The 20,849-nt window shown below is 44.7% G+C and overlaps 1 protein-coding gene across 3 annotated transcripts in view; it reads right to left on the bottom strand.

Moving 5' to 3' along the window:
- AGBL4 (AGBL carboxypeptidase 4) overlaps positions 1-20,849 on the bottom strand; it is a 2,901,779-nt gene that overhangs the window by 2,694,275 nt on the left and 186,655 nt on the right. For all 3 annotated transcript variants that reach the window (XM_077450277.1, XM_077450278.1, XM_077450279.1), the window contains exon 2: positions 11,758-11,880. In XM_077450277.1, coding sequence (XP_077306403.1) covers positions 11,758-11,880 — 123 coding nt within the window. The remainder of the gene's footprint in view (positions 1-11,757; positions 11,881-20,849) is intronic.

The following is a 20,849-nucleotide window of genomic DNA, read 5'->3' as shown; positions in this document are numbered from 1 at the left end:
ACAGGGGCAAAATTATATCTCTCTCTCTCTGGAGTCCATACCTCTCTTAATACAGGAAAGGAGTTTGCTCGCTTTGGAAACCACAACTTGACATTGCATGCTATTATTGAGCTTATGATCTACCAAAACCCCAAGAACCTTCTCCACTATGGATTCCCCCAGTTGTACTCCCCCTAAAATGTATGACACATGCTTATTCTTAGCCCCCAAGTGCATAACTTTACATTTATCAACATTAAACCTCATCTGCCACATAGTTGCCCAATTAGACAGAGCATTGAGGTCGGCTTGTAAATTGAAGACATTCTGTAAGGATGATATTCCACTGCATAGCTTGGTGTCATCTGCAAAGACGGAAATGTTACTTTTGATCCCAGACCCAATATCATTTATAAAGATATTAAAAAGTAAGGGTCACAGCACTGAACCTTGGGGTACACCACTGATAACCTTAGACCATTCCGAGTAAGAATCATTAATCACTACTCTCTGAATTCTGTATTTTAGCCAGTTTTCTATCCATTTACAAAGTGATATTTACAAACCTATAAACTTTACCTTACACATGAGCCGTGTATGCGTAACTGTATTTAACAGTTTATATTTACTAAAATGATTGCATTTCCATGTTCTGTGTAATGTGGGAGACCAGATATAGTGAATGCAGGGTCCTGGGTTTAGTAACACTTTAATCTACCCCATGAAAGCTCACTCTAATAGGTGACAATGCTCATAACTACAGCTCATAGAACATGAGGTGTTGTAAATCCACAGCATTATATACTGTGAAGGAAATATTCGGAAGTACTGAAAAACATTGCTGTGGGTCCATAGCATCGGATTATTCCTTTAATCCTTTCCCTGCTGAGGAGCCAGCAACATGCTGAGCAATACATTGCAGGCCTCTGGCTACAAGGAGTTCAAGAGAAACGTTCACCAACAAACACAGGGGAAAAAACAAATTTCTCCATTTCTGGTAGCTGCGCAAGAAGTATTATAATTAAAGCAGAAGTCTAAAGGACCGTGCAAAAGTTTTAGGCAGGTGTGAAAAAAATGCTGTAAATTAAGAATTTAAATTTAAAATGCTTTCGGAAATAGTTTAATTTTAACAGAATAGAAAGTAAATGAACAGAAGAGAAATACAAATCAAATGTGACTGCCCTTTGGCTGCAAACCAGCACCAATTCTTCAAATCTAGGTATACCCGCACACAGATGTTCCAAACATTTTGGAGAGCTAACCACAGATCCTCTGTGGATGTTGGCTGCCTCAAATCTTTCTGTTTATTCATGTAACCCCAGACAGACTCGATGATGTTGACCACCAGAGAGAGCCCCCTCTCCAGCATAACCCCTCCCTCATACTTTTCTGGCTCCAATGTCCCACCTGCAGGCCCAAAATCCGCATGGCGGGTATCACAGGATGCTTTTTACTGAAATTCTGAGCTTAATAAACCATTGCGCAAATCTCGTGTAACATAAACAATTTGTACTACCACCATTTTATTCTACAGGCTGCCAGGCTATTTTCAAAAATGATATAGGAGTGGATTTACTAAAGGCAGATAGACTGTGCACTTTGCAGGTGTAGTTGCTCCAGAGATTAGTAAATGAGATAAAGCTTCACTTTGCACAGAACTCCCAAACACATGCAAGGAAAAAAATACATAATTTTTGCTTGCACGTGATTGGATGATGAAAGTCCCAATCTCTGGAGCAACAACACTTGCAAAAGTGCACAGTCTATTTGCCTTTAGTAAATCGACCCCTTAATGTTTGGGGGTGTGAACTAATCTTTACACCTAAAATTATTTTTTAAATGTGTGCAAAAAAAAAACGCAAAAAAGGTGGTTGTACAGCCTTGTTTGTAACCCTAAAAAAAAACAACAAGAGAGAAATCCTGTTCCCTTATATCAGGTTAAACAGCATAGTGCTTGTGCTGTCCAACTGCTCCACTCTATGCTATAAAATACCTGCCTGATACTGCCAGTTTCTGCCCTCCCCTCTGTAAACTGACCACGGCTTATCATGGCTGCTGAGCCCTGACACTGTGGTCAGTTTACATGCCTCCGTCATCTGCTGTGTCTCCTCTCTCCTCCCATCCCTGCCTGTCAACTCCTGTGTCTGTCTGTGTAAGCCATCTCCACCACAACCCCCCCGCTGCTATTGGTATTAAAAGTTTAACAAATGTCACTGGCAGCCCCTCTCTTGTATACAGCGATAACACATTGGGGGTTATTTACTAAAGGAAAGTCCACTTTGCACTGAAAGCGCACTTGGAAGTAAAGTCGCAGTAGATCTGAGGGGGACATGCAAGGAAAATAAAAAACAGCATTTTAGCTTGCACATGATAGGATGATAAAATCAGCAGAGCTTTCCTTCATTTCAGATCTACCCCTTAGATTTAGAGCGACTGCACTTCCAAGTGCACTTGTAGTGCAAAGTGGAGTTGCCTTTTGTAAATAACCCCCATTGTGTGCATTTTTGTTTTAAACAAAACCTCTAAATACCTTTTTTACCATAACTTTAGGTCACGTGAGTCCCTGTCGTCCATTTGTTATTAACCTCCCTGGCGGTATGATTATTTCGGATTTTAGGTGCTGAAAGCGGTACAATTATTATATTGTAGTCCTGCAATTCTTAGGAATAACTCACTTAAATCTGTCCAAACCAGAGTCTAGCAGACATCCCGGGTATGATAAAGTTTGAAAAATGAAATCATAAATTATAATATAATAAATAACTATAAATAATTATACCAAATAATAATATAACAATAATAAAAATGATTCAATAATGTAATCAAATCAAAAACACTGAAATTTGCTCAGTTGCAGAATTGTCACTGTCATTACTTTCAGTGTTTGATGACGGATCTCCCCACAAATCGCTATACCTCAATTCTGCAAGTGATTCCAATTTATTATCGCTGTTTTCTAGCTGGTCTAAAATCATTTTTGATGTAAAGGGACAGTTTTGGTTGCTATGGACAATCTCCAGTCTCCAGGCATAAAGAACAGTTTTTATCTTATAAAACTGCATGCAGGTCACCGGACAGACCACTAGGGACAAAGGGGATGTGACATAATTACATACAGCAATGTAATCTGTAAGATTACATTATACTGTATGTATACTGTGTGTGCCACTTTTTGAATTTGGCGCCGATCTCCGTCCCCGTGCATCGCAACGCTCGCAGGGAACGGAGATCGGCTCTGTGATGAATTGAGAGGAGGACAAGCCGCTCATACAGCGGGGGGGGACATCGCTGGATCCAGGGGAGAAGGTAAGTAAACCTACTTCTGCATACAGCGATGTGGTCCCGAGTCTGGCTCTGGGTTACCGCTTTTGGTACAAAACTTCCACCATGAGCCAGACTCGGGAACACCGCCAGGGGGTTAACAAAGATGTGCCTGCTTTTATCTTACTTTGAGTAAGTGCATTAATATTTAATTAAACACGTTATTCATTACTGCTGCACTTAGATTGGCACTGATTGTCCTTCTTGTATGACTCCCGGCCGCCCTCCTACTCTGATCCAGGGCTACAGCGGGAGGGGCTGAGTGACCAGCACAGCGGTAACGTGAGCTCCCCGGCTGACGTCAGAGGGAGGTCTCAGCTCCTCACTCTGTAGCCCTGGATCAGAGTAGCAGAGCAGCCGGGAGTCACGTGACCGGCCTGAAGATATGTGAAAAAAGGTATTTAGAGGCATTGATTTAAAAAAAACACTTATAAGTGTGATATTGCTGCATTCAAGAAAGGGGCTGGCAGTGAATCACTTCTTTGGGTTACAAACACTTTAATGCATTCTATGCATTAAGGTGATAAACCTTTTGTGCTGCAGCCCCCCCCCCCCCCCCAAAACCCCACCTTTTTCTTACCTGAGCCCAATCCGATCCAGTGATGTGCAAAATCTCAGCGGCTCTGGCCGCTATCGCTCTCCTCATTGGAAAGATTGAAAGCAGCAGGAGCCATTGGCTCCCCCTGCTGTCAATCAAAAGCTGTGAACGGGATTGGGGGGCAGGGCCGAGTCCCCTTGTCTGGGGCACCCGATGAAGAGGAGGAGCCTGGAGCGCTGGCGAGGAAACCCCAGAAGAAGAGGATCGGGGCTGCTCTATGAAAAACCATTACACAGAGAAGGTAAATATAGGCATGTTTGTTTTTTTAATCAAATGCTTAGAAACCACTTTAACCACTTCCCGACCAGCGCACGACGATGTACGTCGACAGCATGGCACGGGCAGGCATATTGGCGTACATGTACGTCCAATATTCGTTGCCGCCGTGCCATCGGGAGCGCGCCGCCGGCGGCGCGCTCCCGTGCTGGTCGGGACCCCCGTGAGTCCGGTCGCGGGACCCGCGGACTCGATCGCCGCGGCCATCCCCGCGATCGTCTCACGGAGCGGCCGAATAGAGCAAATGCTGTGTAAACAACATTTGTCTATTCTGCCTAGCAACTAGTGACGCTGATCTCTGCTCCATGTGATTGGAGCAGAGATCAGTGTACACTAAATGAAAGCCCAACCCCCCCACAGTTAGTAACACTCCCCTAGGAACACTTAACCCCTACACTGCCACCCACTGGTTAACCCTTTCACTGCCAGTGTCATTTACACAGGAATCACTGCATTTATATAGCAGTGATTACTGTATAAATGACAATGGTCCCAAAAATGTGTCAAAAATGTCCGATGGGTCCCCCACAATGTCGCAGTCACAATAAAAATCGCAGATCGCCGCCATTACTAGTAAAAAAAAAAATAATAAAAAATTATTAATAAAAATGCTATAAAACTATCCCTATTTTGTAAACGCTATAACTTTTGCGCAAACCAATCAATAATCGCTTATTGCGATTTTTTTACCAAAAATATGTAGAAGAATGCGTATCGGCCTAAATTGAGGGAAAAAAATGTTTTTTTTATATATTTTTGGGGGATATTTATTATAACAAAAAGTAAAAAATAATGCGTTTTTTTCAAAATTGTCGCTCTATTTTTGTTTATAGCGCAAAAAATAAAAACCGCAGGGGTGATCAAATACCACCAAAAGAAAGCTCTCTTTGTGGGAAAAAAAGGACGTCAATTTTGTTTGGGAGCCACGTCGCACGACCGCGCAATTGTCAGTTAAAGCGACGCAGTGCCGAATCGCAAAAAGTGGTCTGGTCTTTGACCAGCAAAATGGTCCGGTCTGAAAGTGGTTAAAGCGTATGCAAGAACACAGGAACTATCCCAAAGAAGACCTACAAGAAGACCTACAAGCAAAGCAACTATATATGCAATGGTGCTGTACAGAACATTACATGCCTGCAAATTATACAAACACAATACATGTTCAGCTAAACAGGAATTCCAAAATGTATTTTGTTATTGTTTTCTGTTAGAAATTATTATTTCAACATTATTATTTTATTCATCTCAATTACAATGTACACCGTTTCAACAGTTATCAACAGTTATCTAGAACTGACCATTTATAGAAGGCTCTTTGTAGGATTTAAAGAGGAAGTAAACCCTGATGGGTTTACTTCCTCTTTCATTCCCTGCAAAGGTAAAGCATAATGGACTACTATGCATCGCCGTTGATCGCGGCATGCTCAGTGCGCCTGCGCGCCGCGGCCTACGGCGCATGCCTTAATCTAGGCTTACCTGTAGGTCAAAGTGTGTTGTAAGGGTTTACAACCACTTTAAAGGAGTTGTAAAGGCAGAAGGTTTTTTTTATCTTAATGCATTCTATGCATTAAGATAAAAAACCTTATGTTTGTAGCAGCCACCCCAGCACCCCCCTAAATACATACCTGAGCCCCTTCTCTCTCCAGCAATGTCCACGATCCCCTCAGATATCCAGGACACTCCTCCTGATTAGCTGGGACAGAGCAGCAGCGCCATTGGCTCCCAAGGCTGTCAATCAAAGTCAGTCAGCCAATCAGAGGAGAGAAGGGAGCGGAGCCAGGTTTGGGCTCCATGTCTGAATGCATATATGGAGCTCTGACTTGGCTTGCTGGCAAGCTGCTGGCTGAGGGGCGCTCAAATGAAGGAGGGGCTAGAGGCAGCAAAGAGGGACCCAAGAAGAGGAGCAAAAGCAACTACACAGAGGAGGTTAGTATAACATGTTTGTTATTTAAACAAAAACAAGCCTTTACAATCACTTTAAGTGTCTCAATGAAGATTTGACAGATCTGAATACCTTCATGTTGATCTGTGAGAATCCCAAAGAATCCCACATTCCTGGAATCCAGGCTATAGCAATTGGTGAATGGTATAATTCTCTACATACTCTCAGCTGAATCCAAAAATGTGCAAGTTGCTGATTTTAGAATCGATTTGCTCATCTCTTCTTTCGGGGTAATGTCGGAGAAGGGCTGTACAGATAACAATGGGCGAATAATGAATTGAAACATTAACAATACTTTTTTGAAATGCCTGTTTAAGCCAACTCACAGACAAAAAAATCTGCAATTTACAGCCTATCTTTCTAATTAGCAGATAGTCTGTTTAAATAAGAACACAAGAGCCAGACACCTCACACTGAATTGCTTCAGCAGTACAAATCCATCTGCCTGACAAGTAGACAGCTACTTGTAATGTTAATGCACAAAACATATCAAGAGAGAGGAGTTCTAATATCAGTGGAGACGTATGTTTGAAGAATTTCCATTATCTCCATAATTCAAGAAAATAGCAGATGAACCGGGAAGAGAAGAAGTGCTGGTTACCCAGAGCAACCAGTATAAATCTTCCTTTCAGAAGTATAGAAAGATTCTGACTGGTTAATATTGAGAATACCAGCAGACCCTTTTTCAATGTACAATATCTCACAAAAGTGAGGACACCCAACAAATTTTTGTAAATATTTTATTATATCTTTTCATGTGACAACACTGAAGAAATGACACTTTGCTACAATGTAAAGTAGTGAGTGTACAGCTTGTATAACAGTGTAAATTTGCTGTCCCTTCATAATAACTCAACACACAGTCAATAATGTCTAAACCGCTGGCAACATAAGTGAGTACACCCCTAAGTGAAAAATGTCAAAATTGGGCCCAAAGTGTCAATATTTTGTGTGGCAACCATTATTTTCCAGCACTGCCTTAACCTTCTTAGCCATGGAGTTCACCAGAGCTTCACAGGTTGCCACTGGAGTCCTCTTCCACTCCTCAATGATGACATCACAGAGCTGGTGGATGTTAGAGACTTTGCGCTCCTCCACCTTCCGTTTCAGGATGCCCCACAAATGCTCAATAGGGTTTAGGTCTGGAGACATGCTTGGCCAGTCCATCACCTTTACCCTCAGCTTCTTCAGTGGTCGTGTTGGAGGTGTGTTTCGGGTTGTTTCTGAAGATAGTGTTTGGGGTCCCAGTCTCCCAAGAGAGGGGATCATGCTCTGCTTCAGTATGTCACAGTACATGTTGGCATTCATCCTCAATGAACTGTAGCTCCCCAGTGCTGGCAGCACTCATGCAGCCCCAGAACATGACACTCCCATTACCTTGCTTGACTGTAGGCAAGACACACTTGTCTTTGTACTCCTCATCTGGTTGCTGCCACACACACTTGACAAGTTTATTTTGGTCTCATCAGACCACAGGACATGGTTCCAGTAATCCATGCCCTTAGTCTGCTTGTCTTCAGCAAACTGTTTTTGGGCTTTCTTGTGAATCATCTTTAGAAGAGGCTTCCTACCGAGAAGACAGCCATGCAGACCAATTTGATGCAGCGTGCGGAGTATGGTTTGGGCACTGGCAGGCTGACCCCCCACCCTCAACCTCTGCAGCAATGCTGGCAACACTCATATGTCTATTTCCCCAAAGACAACCTCTGGATATGATGCTGAGCGCGTGCACTTAACTTCTATGGTTGACCATGGTGAGACCTGTTCTGAATGGAACCTGTCCTGTTAAACCCCTGTATGGTCTTGGCCACCAGGCTGCAGCTCAGTTTCAGGGTCTTGGCAATCTTCTTATAGCCCAAGCCATCTTTATGTAGAGCAACAATTAATTTTTTCAGATTCTCAGAGAGTTCTTTGCCATGAGGTGCCATGTTGAACTTCCAGTGACCAGTGAAAGCAATAACACCAAGTGTGAAAGCAATAACACCAAGTGTGAAAGCAATAACACCAAATTTAACACACCTGCTCTCCATTCACACCTGAGACCTTGTAACACTAATGAGTCATGACACCGTGGACGGAAAATGGGTAACTGGGCCCAATTTGGACATTTTCACTAATGAAACTCGGATGGTTTTTCCAACGGAATTCCGCTCAAGCTTGGCTTGCATACACACGGTCACACAAAAGTTCTCTGAACTTTCGAACATGGTGATGTACAACATTACGACGAGGCGAGAAAATGAAGTTTAGTGCTTCCCAGCATGCGCCAAAATGGTTTCCAAGCCTGCATTGAATTGTTTCCGAGCATGCATAGGAATTTTGCACGTCGGAATTTGTACAGGTGATCGGAATTTCGACCGAAAAATAGAGAACCTGCTCTCAAGCTTTTGCTGGCTGGAATTCTGCCAGCAAAAGTCCGATGGAGCATACACACGGTCGGAATTTCTGACCAAAAGCTCACATCCGACTTTTGCTGGCAACATTTCTGATCGTGTGTATGGGGCTTTAGGGGTGTACTCACTTTTGTTGCCAGCAATTTAGATATTAATGGCTGTGTGTTATTTTGAGGGGAAAGCAAATTTACACTGTTATACAAGCTGTACACTCACTACTTTACATTGTAATTTCTTCAGTGTTGTCACATAAAAAGATAGAATAAAATATTTACAAAAATGTGAGGGGTGTACTCACTTTTGTGAGATACTGTATGTATTACATTTTTCATTAAATTGTTTATTAATGTGTTTTTCTGCCTCTTTGTAATGTCCTCCATGAGCTTTAGAATGGATGTTTGGAACCAGCAGCACACATTAGTTGCAGTCATGTACACTACTCTATGCACACTATACATCCCAGAGTGCATAGTTTATCACGAGAGTGAGCAAGAGATGGTGGCTATATTCCTACATACAGTGGGACAATGGAGAACAAACATAGCCACCCTCTAACAGAAAGTAGGATCATAGCTGCAAAGAAAAAAATATATATTGGGGATGTTTTATTAAAACTGAGAGGTGAGGAAAAAGAAATATAATCTATATTTTATATATATATATATATATATATATATATATATATATATATATATATATATATATATATAGTATACAGTGGGGAACATACCATATTTTTCGGCGTATAACAAGCGCCGGCATATAACACGCATCACAAGTTTAGGAGGGAAGTTTAAGGAAAAAAACTTTTTAGGAGAGAAGTTCAATGCAGCCTTATCAGCGTCCATCTGCAGCCTTGCCCAAAATTGCAAAATTTATGGGTTTTTAAATTTAGTGTCAAGATACACAGATGTCGTGTGTATTTGGCTCCTCTCGGCTCCTCCCCGCTGTCTCTGAGGGCAATAGGAGCGCCGCCAACATATACCGAGCGAAGCCGAGTGCACTGTGTACTCGGCTCCACTCGCAGTCACACCCCGTCCCGACATTTATACAGCGATCAAAGCTATAAATTGATAAACTGATTACTGTGTAAATGTCACTGACGGGGAAGGGGTTAACACTAGGGGGCGATCAAGGGGTTATCTGTGTTTCCTATGAGTGTTTCTAACTGTGGGGGGGATGGGCTTACTGGGACATGACAGGGATCACTGTTTCTGACCACTGTCACTGTCCTATCAGAACGAGGAAATGCCTTGTTCTGCCTGTGTACAGGGCAATCTCGGGGGACGCTGGAGGACATTGAGTCCTCCCAACCCGCAGGCACGCTCCCGCAGTGTGCAGCGAGAGTGCACCGCTGGCGGCGTGCACCCGCCCGCAGCAGAGCCTGCCTGAGCCGCCGTACACCTAAGGCAATTCACGCAGGAGAGCCACTGTGCTGCCGGTCTTTAAGAGGTTAAAGTGGTTGTAAAGGCAGAAGGTGTTTTTTATTGTAATGCATTCTATGCATTAAATTGGATGTAAACCCCATTCATGAAATCTGACGTGGGCACAGATATCTGTAGTGTTTACTTATCTCTCTCCAAAGCCCTAAGTCCTGTGTCTTTCTGATGCTCCGTTCCTCTGTTAGAGAGCTTGTCAGAAATTATCATGCTGATAACACAGGAGATACAAGCAGCTGAAAATTTCTGTCGGGGAGGTAACTTAGAGACAGATAAGCAGAGAGCTTGTCTATTCACAGCACAGCTCTGCAAGTTTCTTCGTTCCTCTACCTATGTGGAGAGAGGGGGTGCGTTTTATCCAATCAGCTCACACACAGTGTATGCCCAGACTCCCCTCCCACTGCTGAAACAGGAAGAAAAATTTCTAACATGATGTGCACTTTCTAAAGAATGCAGAAAGTTGAAGACAGCAGATATACATGTGAAACTTATGTAGAGAGGTTCTTTGATCTCTGAGTGTCATCTGAGGCTGTTCATTTTACTGGGTATATGTGAGGGTTTACATCCACTTTACTGAACAAGCTGAAATTAGAAGCTAATTGGCTACCATGTACAGCTGCACCAGATTTTGCACGCTCCAGTTTTAATAAATCAACTCCATAATGTTAGAAGCTTTGGAGCAGGCTGAGAGCAATCGAAGGTACATTTTCAAAGTTATGCATACATATATAAATATATATCATTTTGTTTTAAACCAGACTTTAGTGTCAATTTAAAGTGGTTGTAAAGACTAAAGTTTTTTTTTTTTTTACCTTAATGCGTTCTCTGCATTAAGGTAAAAAATAAAAATAAAAAAAAATAAAAATAAGGGAGGGACTTTGAATATGCCTCTGAGAACCACACGACCTCCAGTTATTTAATTACATTGGAGATATATCTCATTATATTTGGCTTATATAGATCTGGGTCTTTCCCATGGGGAGACAGGTGTGACTGTGGAGACTTACTCTGTCCTTTTTGGTTTTATAATTGATATTCCACATACACGTTTCTCAACATGTGGCTCAAAATATATATATATATATATATATATATATATATATATATATATATATATATATATATATATAAAATATGGTTATGGGTTATTTATATATATAAATAAGAAGGGGAAAGGAGCGATAGATGGACCATAGGACAGGCGTGTGTCTGTTTATTAAAGGTCTGCAGCTATACTTTTTGTAGCTGATGACTTTTAATAAACAGAAAAACAAGTGGAACTCCGCTTTAATACAAGTTCTGTTCTTTGCCAGCAAAGTCTGTGTAATTACAGCCACTGCACCACACTGTACCTCCCAACAAGCAGGGGCCATTGGTTCCTGCTGCTGTCAATCAAATACAGTGAGGGAGAGGGGGGCTGGGCCGAGCCACGTTTGGTATTGGGACAGACAATGAAGAGGAGAAGTGGACAGTGCCAGCAGGGGATCAGTTTGGGGCTGTTCTGTGCAATACCATTGCACAGAGCAGGTAAGTACAGCTTGTTTATTACTCTAACGAAAAAAACAATAGCCTTTAGTAATGCTTTCAGCATTGCAGAATACAATATACAAATACAATATCATACAAGATATACAATATAATATAAAAAACAATAATGAATCTCAGAGTCATGTTTCAAGGTTTGAACTAGAGCGGTATCTATCCAGTGCTGTTGAGCCGGTGTCAATTCATGGCTACCCCTTGGATATTGGATATTCTTTTATTGCACAAACTGCAATTCAGATTCAATTGATGGAATACTTTAGCACTTACCACTTTCAAAGCAGGCATCAAATATTAGGTGCCCTCTTTTTGGTTGCCCAGAATAGCCTGGAGGTGTTACAATCAACTTGTTAATGTTTCTAGACATGGCAGCTTCATGTTCCAGTCCGCGTCCTGTATTAAACAAAGAAAATGCATAGTCAGACTATTTTGGTTCATTGCTTACATCAGTTTTGTGTAGTAAGAAAAGCTCATTAATTACTAAAGATTAATGCATGTCACTGCTGTTTCCATGGTGATTAAATAAAACCTTGTTCTTAAAGTCAACGTTTCACAGGTTTTGGAAATTTAAACTAAGCATACAATATAAAAAATTCAGAAGCATTAAGCACGGGTATATAGGCAGCTGGACTTACTGTAAATGCAAATCTTGATTTTTCCAGTTAAAAGTTTAAAGTGGTTCTGCCCCTTTAAAAAAAAATATTAAAAGCCAGCAGCTACAAATATTGCAGCTGCTGACTTTTAATAAATTCACACTTACCTGTCCCAGGGTCCAGCGATGTCGGCGGCAGATGACGAGCAATCGCTCGTCTCTCTGCTGCCCCCGCCACCATCCTCTGTCAGGGAATCGGGAAGTGAAGCGCTGTGGCTTCACTGTCCGGTTCCCTACTGCGCATGCGCGAGTCGCGCTGCGCGTCTCTGCTGGTCCCCGTTGTGTCCTGGGAACTGTGTGTTTCCCAGAACACAATGGGGGGGCGGGGCATCTGCGGCGGTCTGCGGCGGTCTGTCCCGGAAGTGGGTGCAGATACCTGGATTATCCATTTTAGGGTGGAGAACCGCTTTAACTTAGATTATTACATCATAGGCCTCCCTATTGCTCCTTTAAAGCTTTATTTTAGGGGAAAGGGAAGAAATAAATGGACTAGCAAAAAAAATTTTACATAAAGAAATACTGTAAAAGCTGATCATTGTAATCACTCCTATCAGTGGTAAATGGTTTGATCACTGGGTGAATTGGTAAGCTGCAATATATTATATTTTTTTGGGAGGGGTTTAATACCGCTTTAAAGTGGCTAAAAAGGCAGGTTTTTTTATCTTAAAGTATAACTAAAGGCCAAACTTTTTTTTAGTTTTGGATAGAATGGAGAGGGATTAGAACACCTGTCAGTTTTTATTGCTGTCTGGGCACCCTCTTTATTTGTCCTGTTTACCATTATCAGTGTAAGTGAAAGTGAAAGAAAACCCCAAATTTTGGGTTGTCCCCAGAAAAGATGGGGGGGCACTAATTCTGGTGACCTGAAGGTCTTAATTTCCTCTCCCTTCCTGCTTGGCTATGGGACAGAAAGTGAAGGTAAATCTTCACAATGGGATACAGATGGCGAAAAAAAATGTGACACGGGTTATAACCCTCTCTTTCTCTATCCAAAATGAAAAAAAAAAAATTGCCTATAGTTCTACTTGCATTCTATGTGCACAGCAGCCCCCCTAATACTTTCCTGAGCCTGCAAAAGGGATTATGCTGGTGGCAAAAGGTGGGCCTACTCAATATTAGGTGGGCGATCACAACGGTATGGCTAATCGGTGTATACTGAATAGAACGTATCATCTTCATATCTCAAAAGGAGACCCAGGTCACTTAGTAGAAGACCTAAATATGAGGCTGGGTTCACACCTCCTAGAGATGCGACTCCTAGCAGGGGTCCGGTGTGGCCCTGTTCTCCATTTCAGGGGCACATTTTTGCCTGAATTCAGCCCTGAAATGGAGCAAAAGACGCACCCGTGTTCCTGTGCAAGCCGCTCCACAGCTGCAACGCAGATATGTGAACCCGCTCCATAGAGAGCCAGTCTCAATCTCCTGCCATGTGAATTGGAAGCCTTTTTCTTCATTTCTTTTTCTTTCAGCATCTTAGTAGATACCCCCTACGTATCCGTATGTGGTAGTGCAGTGTTAATTTTGAAGTCAAATTTTTGATTTAATTCTAGTCATAGTCTTTTGACTACAATGCCGTTTTAGTTGTGTTTTAGTCATCTGAATTGTTTTCATTTTAGTTGACTAAAATTGTATTGATTTCACAAATTTTGCTTCGCTGAAAATAACACTTCTTAGATAAGCTGATTTTTGTGTTACAAATGGATCGGACGGAGACAACTCAGCAGATACAAAAGTCCTTTGAAGTCTGGGACTTGTTAACATATCAACTTTTAGGAAAAATTCATACAAGGTTTTGCTCTGACTTCTTGGTATGCCATTAGTACACTTTCCAATGTTATCCTGGTTCACCTAAAGTCCTGCACACATGGGTTGAATATCAAAAATAAGCCGGTACAGTAGATAACCGGACAACATTTGGCCTGTGTGTGCAGTTCTTTGTTTGACAGAAGCCAATCTCACAACCAAGTTCTGTGGAATGAGCATGCTGGAAAACCAGTAGCCGATAGGCGCTCTCAGCCAATGGTTGTGAGTGCTGACCAGTGTGTTCTGGTGGAGGGGTAGTCTCTCTATCAGAACACGATAGCACAGCAGGGAGATCACCATACTAACATCGAATACTTAGTACAGAGACCTCCTTGTGAGCTGCTCGGTTCTGTTTTTCGTTCAGCCCAGTGGCCTTACAGTGTGTACTAGGTCTTGGTATCCTCCAGATCTGTCTCTTGAGCGATCTCTTCCTCGGGACCCTGAATTGCCAGCCAACTTTACCAACTTTTACCTGTGAAAAAGATCATGCAAAGTTGTCTTCCTGGTATGAGTTAATACAATGTTATGTACCAGAAAGTGGTTACCATGGGTAACAAAGGTTTCTCTAGCAGCCTATCATAAGCGTGTACATGTGACAGATGGGATAGCTTCTTGCAGTGAGGGATATGTTGTCAGCGCTCCCTCCTTGAGCAGGTCCATCTCCCAGATTAGCACCGCATAGGTCCCCAACCTGCACGCAGGTATAGAAGAGGAGAAGAGGAAAAGTTACGTGAAGTACATGCATGGAGTCAGCACTAGGTGCAAGGCGGGACCACATACAGCTACTGGGAGTGAGGTAGCAGAGATACGTTGGACAGTTGGGAAGGGCAAAGGCACCGCTTGTCCCTCCTAATTGCACAAGTAAAAATGGTGATGTACATTACACTGATAGTTTATTAGAGGTAAGTCATCTGTTCAAGCAAAGGTACCCCGTGTGTAAGACAGTGACTTTGTACAAAGTGCCTAGTGTAGCCCAGAAGAACCAACCCTGGTGTAGGCCTCTCATGGAACCCTTTGCATGGTGCCCAACAAGGAGGAAAATATGGAGGACACGACAACCACCCCATCACCTTACCCCTTACATGTGCCACTTTATATTGTGGAAAAAAACATCTGCGTCAAATTCAAGATAACATACCGACAGATTGATGTCTTTAAAAAATGTAGCTAATTAAGACCATATCTTTTTTGGCATACAGAGGGAGACCCTGGCACTGACAGATTTTGCGAAAGTGTCTTGCGGGAGTTCTAAAAGTGGCACAGCGTGAGCCAAATCCAAGTACAAGTTCTAGACAGGTACATGAATTTGGCACACGCTGCACCACTTTTAGAAAGCACCTAAGGCACAAAATCTGTCAGCACCAGTTTTTATGAATTCCAGGGACTATATTCTAAATACTTCGGAAAGTTATGTTAGAAGTAAGACATAAATGCTTAAACACAGTGACCATTAGGTGTTGCAAATTTGAGCACTACATGCTACAGAACACTAATAATTTATATTTAGGTCCTGTGTTCACCTCTGTCTTAAAAGAGAACCCCACTAGAGAAGGAAAGCACAACAGTTACACAGGCTTGTATTTATAAAACAGTTGCGTAGCAATTCGCCCAATGAAAGTGCATGTAAATTCATTCAGTGTGGATAAGGCAATAAATACATTTTATTAGCAGGGCTCAAAATTGCAGGTCCTTAGCTACTAACCAGGCCTTAAGGGTTACTCGTCACCAGTTGCCCCACCCAACCCCTTATCCTGTCCTGCCCCCAAACACGCCCTCATAAATGATCTCATGAAGTGACATTGGTAAATGCTTTATGCAGGATTAAGTTACAAAAATAAATATAAACAACAACTTTATCAGTGCCCATCAGTGCAACCTATCAGTGCAGCATTTCAGTGCAGCTCCATCAGTGCCCATCAGTTGAAGCCTCTTCAGTGCCCATCAATGCAGCATATCAGTGCCCATTAATGCAGCCTCACCAGTGCCCATCAGTGCAGCCTATCATTGCCCAACAATGCAGCCTTATCGGTGCCCATCAATGCAGCCTCATCAGTGCCCATTAGGGATGAGCTTCGTGTTCGAGTCGAACGCATGTTCGACTCGAACATCGGTCGTTCGTGCGTTCGCCGAATTCCGAACGTTTGGGCCGTTCGCGGCAAAATTCGTGTGGCCCACAATGCACTGCGATGGCGCAATGCATTGCTGTCTCACGATTGGCCAAGCATGCACTGTGACCCCGCATGCTTGGCCAATCGCAGTGCCAGCAGCGAGGAGAGCAATGGTTGGACACAGGCATCCTGCCTGTGGCCAATCATAGCTCAGCCTGTGTAGTGCACGCCCCACACTATATAAAGCCGCCTTTCAGGCGGCCTTGTGTAGTGTTTGTTAGCATCTGAAGCAGTGGGTGTTCTGTGTACCTTCAACACAGTTACACACCAATCGTTTTTGGCTGATTTACTATTTTGCTCTTGTGTAGTGGTTACTGTCTGTGCCCTGACCGCAGTATACACCACTATATTCACCTCACCTATATAGCTAGTGATCTAGCTTTAATAATAGAGCTTGCAGTCAGTAGTGTTAGTGCGTGCTGTCTGCGTGCTCTGTACCCAGTACATACCACTATATACACCTACATAGCTGTTCTCTATTTGAGCCCGATTGTCATCTGCTGGAGTTATTGGAAGTTGTGCTGTGCTTCCAGCACAGCACAGTATACATCTGTATATACCCCTTTAACTCTGCTGTTTTCTGGTTATTGTCTGCGTGCCCTGACCGCAGTATACACCGTGATATTCACCTCACCTATATAGCTAGTGGTCCATCTTTAACAATAGAGCTTGCAGTCAGTAGTGTCACTCAGGAGATAGTGCGTGCTGTGTGCGTGCTCTGTACCCAGTACATACCGCTATTATCCACCTACATAGCTGTTCTCTATTTGGGCCCGATTGTCATCTGCGGGAGTTATTGGAAGTTGTGTGTGCCTCCAGCACAGCACAGTATACATCTGTATATACCCCTTTAACTCTGCTGTTTTCTGGTTATTGTCTGCGTGCCCTGACCGCAGTATACACCGTGATATTCACCTCACCTATATAGCTAGTGGTCCATCTTTAACAATAGAGCTTGCAGTCAGTAGTGTCACTCAGGAGATAGTGCGTGCTGTGTGCGTGCTCTGTACCCAGTACATACCGCTATTATCCACCTACATAGCTGTTCTCTATTTGGGCCCGATTGTCATCTGCGGGAGTTATTGGAAGTTGTGTGTGCCTCCAGCACAGCACAGTATACATCTGTATATACCCCTTTAACTCTGCTGTTTTCTGGTTATTGTCTGCGTGCCCTGACCGCAGTATACACCGTGATATTCACCTCACCTATATAGCTAGTGGTCCATCTTTAACAATAGAGCTTGCAGTCAGTAGTGTCACTCAGGAGATAGTGCGTGCTGTGTGCGTGCTCTGTACCCAGTACATACCGCTATTATCCACCTACATAGCTGTTCTCTATTTGGGCCCGATTGTCATCTGCGGGAGTTATTGGAAGTTGTGTGTGCCTCCAGCACAGCACAGTATACATCTGTATATACCCCTTTAACTCTGCTGTTTTCTGGTTATTGTCTGCGTGCCCTGACCGCAGTATACACCGTGATATTCACCTCACCTATATAGCTAGTGGTCCATCTTTAACAATAGAGCTTGCAGTCAGTAGTGTCACTCAGGAGATAGTGCGTGCTGTGTGCGTGCTCTGTACCCAGTACATACCGCTATTATCCACCTACATAGCTGTTCTCTATTTGGGCCCGATTGTCATCTGCGGGAGTTATTGGAAGTTGTGTGTGCCTCCAGCACAGCACAGTATACATCTGTATATACCCCTTTAACTCTGCTGTTCTATAAAAAAGGCATCTGCAGGAGTTAGTGGGTGTTGTGTGCCTCCAGCACAATATAAACTACCCAACCACTGTTTTACCCAACTCCCTTCAGGCCATTACCATGTCTGGAAGGCCAGCAAGGGGAGGCAGACAGGCGCGAGCCGATAAAAGAGGGCAAGCAGGCTCTGTGTCTAGAGACAACAGTGCTGGTCGTGGACGCGGTGCATTGTCATCAGCACGTGGCCATGGGACATGCTTGTCCTTCTTTTCTGCAGCTGGACATGTTGAACCGCAACATGCCAACGACTTGGTAGAGTGGATGACCAAGCCCTCTTCATCCTCCTCATCCTCTCTCACCCAGTCTCAGGGTAGTAGAAAAGCAGCTGCCAACACATCGTCGTCCCTCCTCTCAATGTCATCATCAGTGACTCCTTCCCTAGACCCACCACGTCCTCCTGAGGAGTCTCCTGAACTCTTTGAGCACAGTGTTGGGTACATGCTCCAGGAGGATGCCCAGTGTTTGGTGGGCTCTGATGATGACACTCAGCTAGAGGAAGGCAGTAGCGTGAGCGCAGAGAGAGAGGATGCTGAAGAAGCACAGCAATCTGGCAGTCATGTTCCACAAGCTGCAGCATACTGCCAGGTTTGCTACAGTGATGAAGAGGGAGGGGATGATGAGGGCACTGACTCCACGTGGGTGCCTGGAAGGAGGGAGGAGGAGGAGGAGGAGGAGGAGGCACATGTCCAACGAGGCAGGATGCCCTCCGGGGGCCAGCTTAGGGGCAGCACACCGACGGAATCACACCGCAGAGCTCCGCCTGCGCAGAGCGCTTCCTCTGCGCGTTATTCTAAAAGTTCTTTGGTGTGGGCCTTTTTTGAGACGAGTGCATCAGATCGCACCGCTGCTATTTGCAACATATGTCTCAAGCGTATCTCACGTGGCCAAAACATCAGCCGCTTGGGCACCACATGCTTGACCAGACATATGTTGACCTGCCATGCAGCTCGTTGGCAAGCGTACCTGAAAGACCCACACCAAAGAACAAAGCGGACCTCTCCTTGCTCCTCATCAGCTGGCATCTCTAACCCCACTAGACCTTCAGTCCTCTCTGAAACCTGCTCTGAGAGGAATGAAGGTGTAGAATTAGGTGTGTCACAGCCAAGTGCTTCCGGGAACTCTGCTAGTGGTACATCCACATCCGATTATAGCAGGCAAATGTCCCTGCCCCAGCTGCTGGACCGGCGGAAGAAGTTTACTCCCAGCCATCCACATGCCCAGCGGTTGAATGCTAGCTTGGCTAAATTGCTAGCACTTCAACTGCTGCCTTTTCAGTTGGTAGACTCGGCCCCCTTCGGTGAGTTTGTACAATGTGCGGTTCCTCAGTGGCAGGTCCCCAAACGCCACTTTTTCTCACGGAAGGCGATTCCGGCTCTCTACCGGCATGTGGAAGGCAATGTCCTTGCCTCGCTGGACAGGGCGGTCAGCGGTAAGGTGCATATTACCGCTGACTCATGGTCCAGCAGGCATGGACAGGGACGTTACCTGTCTTTCACGGCCCATTGGGTCACCCTTCTGGCTGCTGGGAAGGATGCAGGACAAGGTGCAGTAGTGTTGGAGGTTGTTCCGCCACCACGCCTCCAAAATGCTACTATTGGTTGTGACACACCTCTTTCCTCCACCCCCTCCTCTTCTTCTTCCTCCATGGCCTCTTCCAGTGCTCTGTCCTCAGAACCAGCGGTGCTCCGTAGGCGTTGCAGGGGCTACGCAAGTACGCAGGCAAAACGATGCCATGCCGTGCTTGCGCTGGTTTGTTTGGGGGACAGGAGCCACACTGGGGCGGATGTTTTGTCAGCTCTGCAGGGGCAGGCCGAGAGGTGGTTGACGCCACGCCAGCTTAAGCCAGGAATGGTGGTTTGCGACAATGGCATCAACCTCCTCTCCGCCCTCCGACAGGGACAACTGACCCATGTGCCCTGTGTAGCTCACGTCCTTAACCTGGTGGTGCAGCGGTTCTTGGGCAGGTACCCCGGCTTACAGGATGTCCTGAAACAGGCCAGGAGAGTCTGTGTGCATTTCCGCCGATCATTTAATGCCTGTGCTCGGCTGGCTGAGCTCCAAAAGGAGTTGAACCTGCCCAAGAACCGCCTTATATGTGACATGCCCACCAGATGGAACTCAACATTGGCCATGCTGCAGCGGCTGCACACGCAGCAGAGGGCCATCAATGAGTACCTGTGCGACTACGGCACCAGGACAGGGTCAGGGGAGCTTGGTTTTTTCTCACCACGCCAGTGGGGCATGATCAGGGATGCATGCACTGTCCTGTCACCGTTTGAGGAGGCCACAAGGATGGTGAGCAGTGACAGTGCATGCATCAGTGACACTGTACCTCTTGTCCACCTCTTGGAGCATACGCTGCGTGGAATAATGGACAGGGCACTTGAGGCAGAACAGAGGCAGGAAGAGGAGGACTTCCTTGCCTCTCAAGGCCCCCTTTATCCAGACAGTGTTCCTGCTGTGCCACCCATCACACAGGAAGAGGGTGAGGAGGAGGAGGATGATTGTGTCAGCATGGAGGTGGAGGCTGGCACTCAGCATCAGCATCAGCAGCAGCAGTCTTATAGGGATGATTTACAGTCCCAAGAAACACGTGGACTTGTACGTGGCTGGGAGGAGGTAGCTGCGGATCATGTTGTCCTTAGTGACCCAGAGGACTCCGGACCGAATGCCTCAGCTAACCTACGCTGCATGGCCTCCCTGATCCTGCAAAGCCTGCGGAAGGATCCTCGTATTCTTCGGATCAAGGAGAGGGACCATTACTGGCTGGCCACTCTCCTTGATCCACGGTACAAGGGTAAGGTTGCCGACCTTATCTTGCCATCGCAGAGGGAGCAGAGGATGAGACATCTCCAGGAGGCCTTGCAGAAAGCTCTGTGCAACGCGTTCCCAGAGACTGGGAGGTCACAAACTCCTGGTCCTGGACAACGTGTTGCTGAGGCATCAGTCAGAAGGAGCGGTGGAGAAGGTGGCCGTCT

This window comes from Lithobates pipiens, unplaced genomic scaffold (genome assembly GCF_037356315.1).
Source record: "Lithobates pipiens isolate NorthernLeopardFrog02 unplaced genomic scaffold, aLitPip1_a1.2 Scaffold_23, whole genome shotgun sequence".
Lineage (NCBI taxonomy): Eukaryota > Metazoa > Chordata > Amphibia > Anura > Ranidae > Lithobates > Lithobates pipiens.
This window is presented reverse-complemented; position numbering and strand designations above follow the sequence as displayed.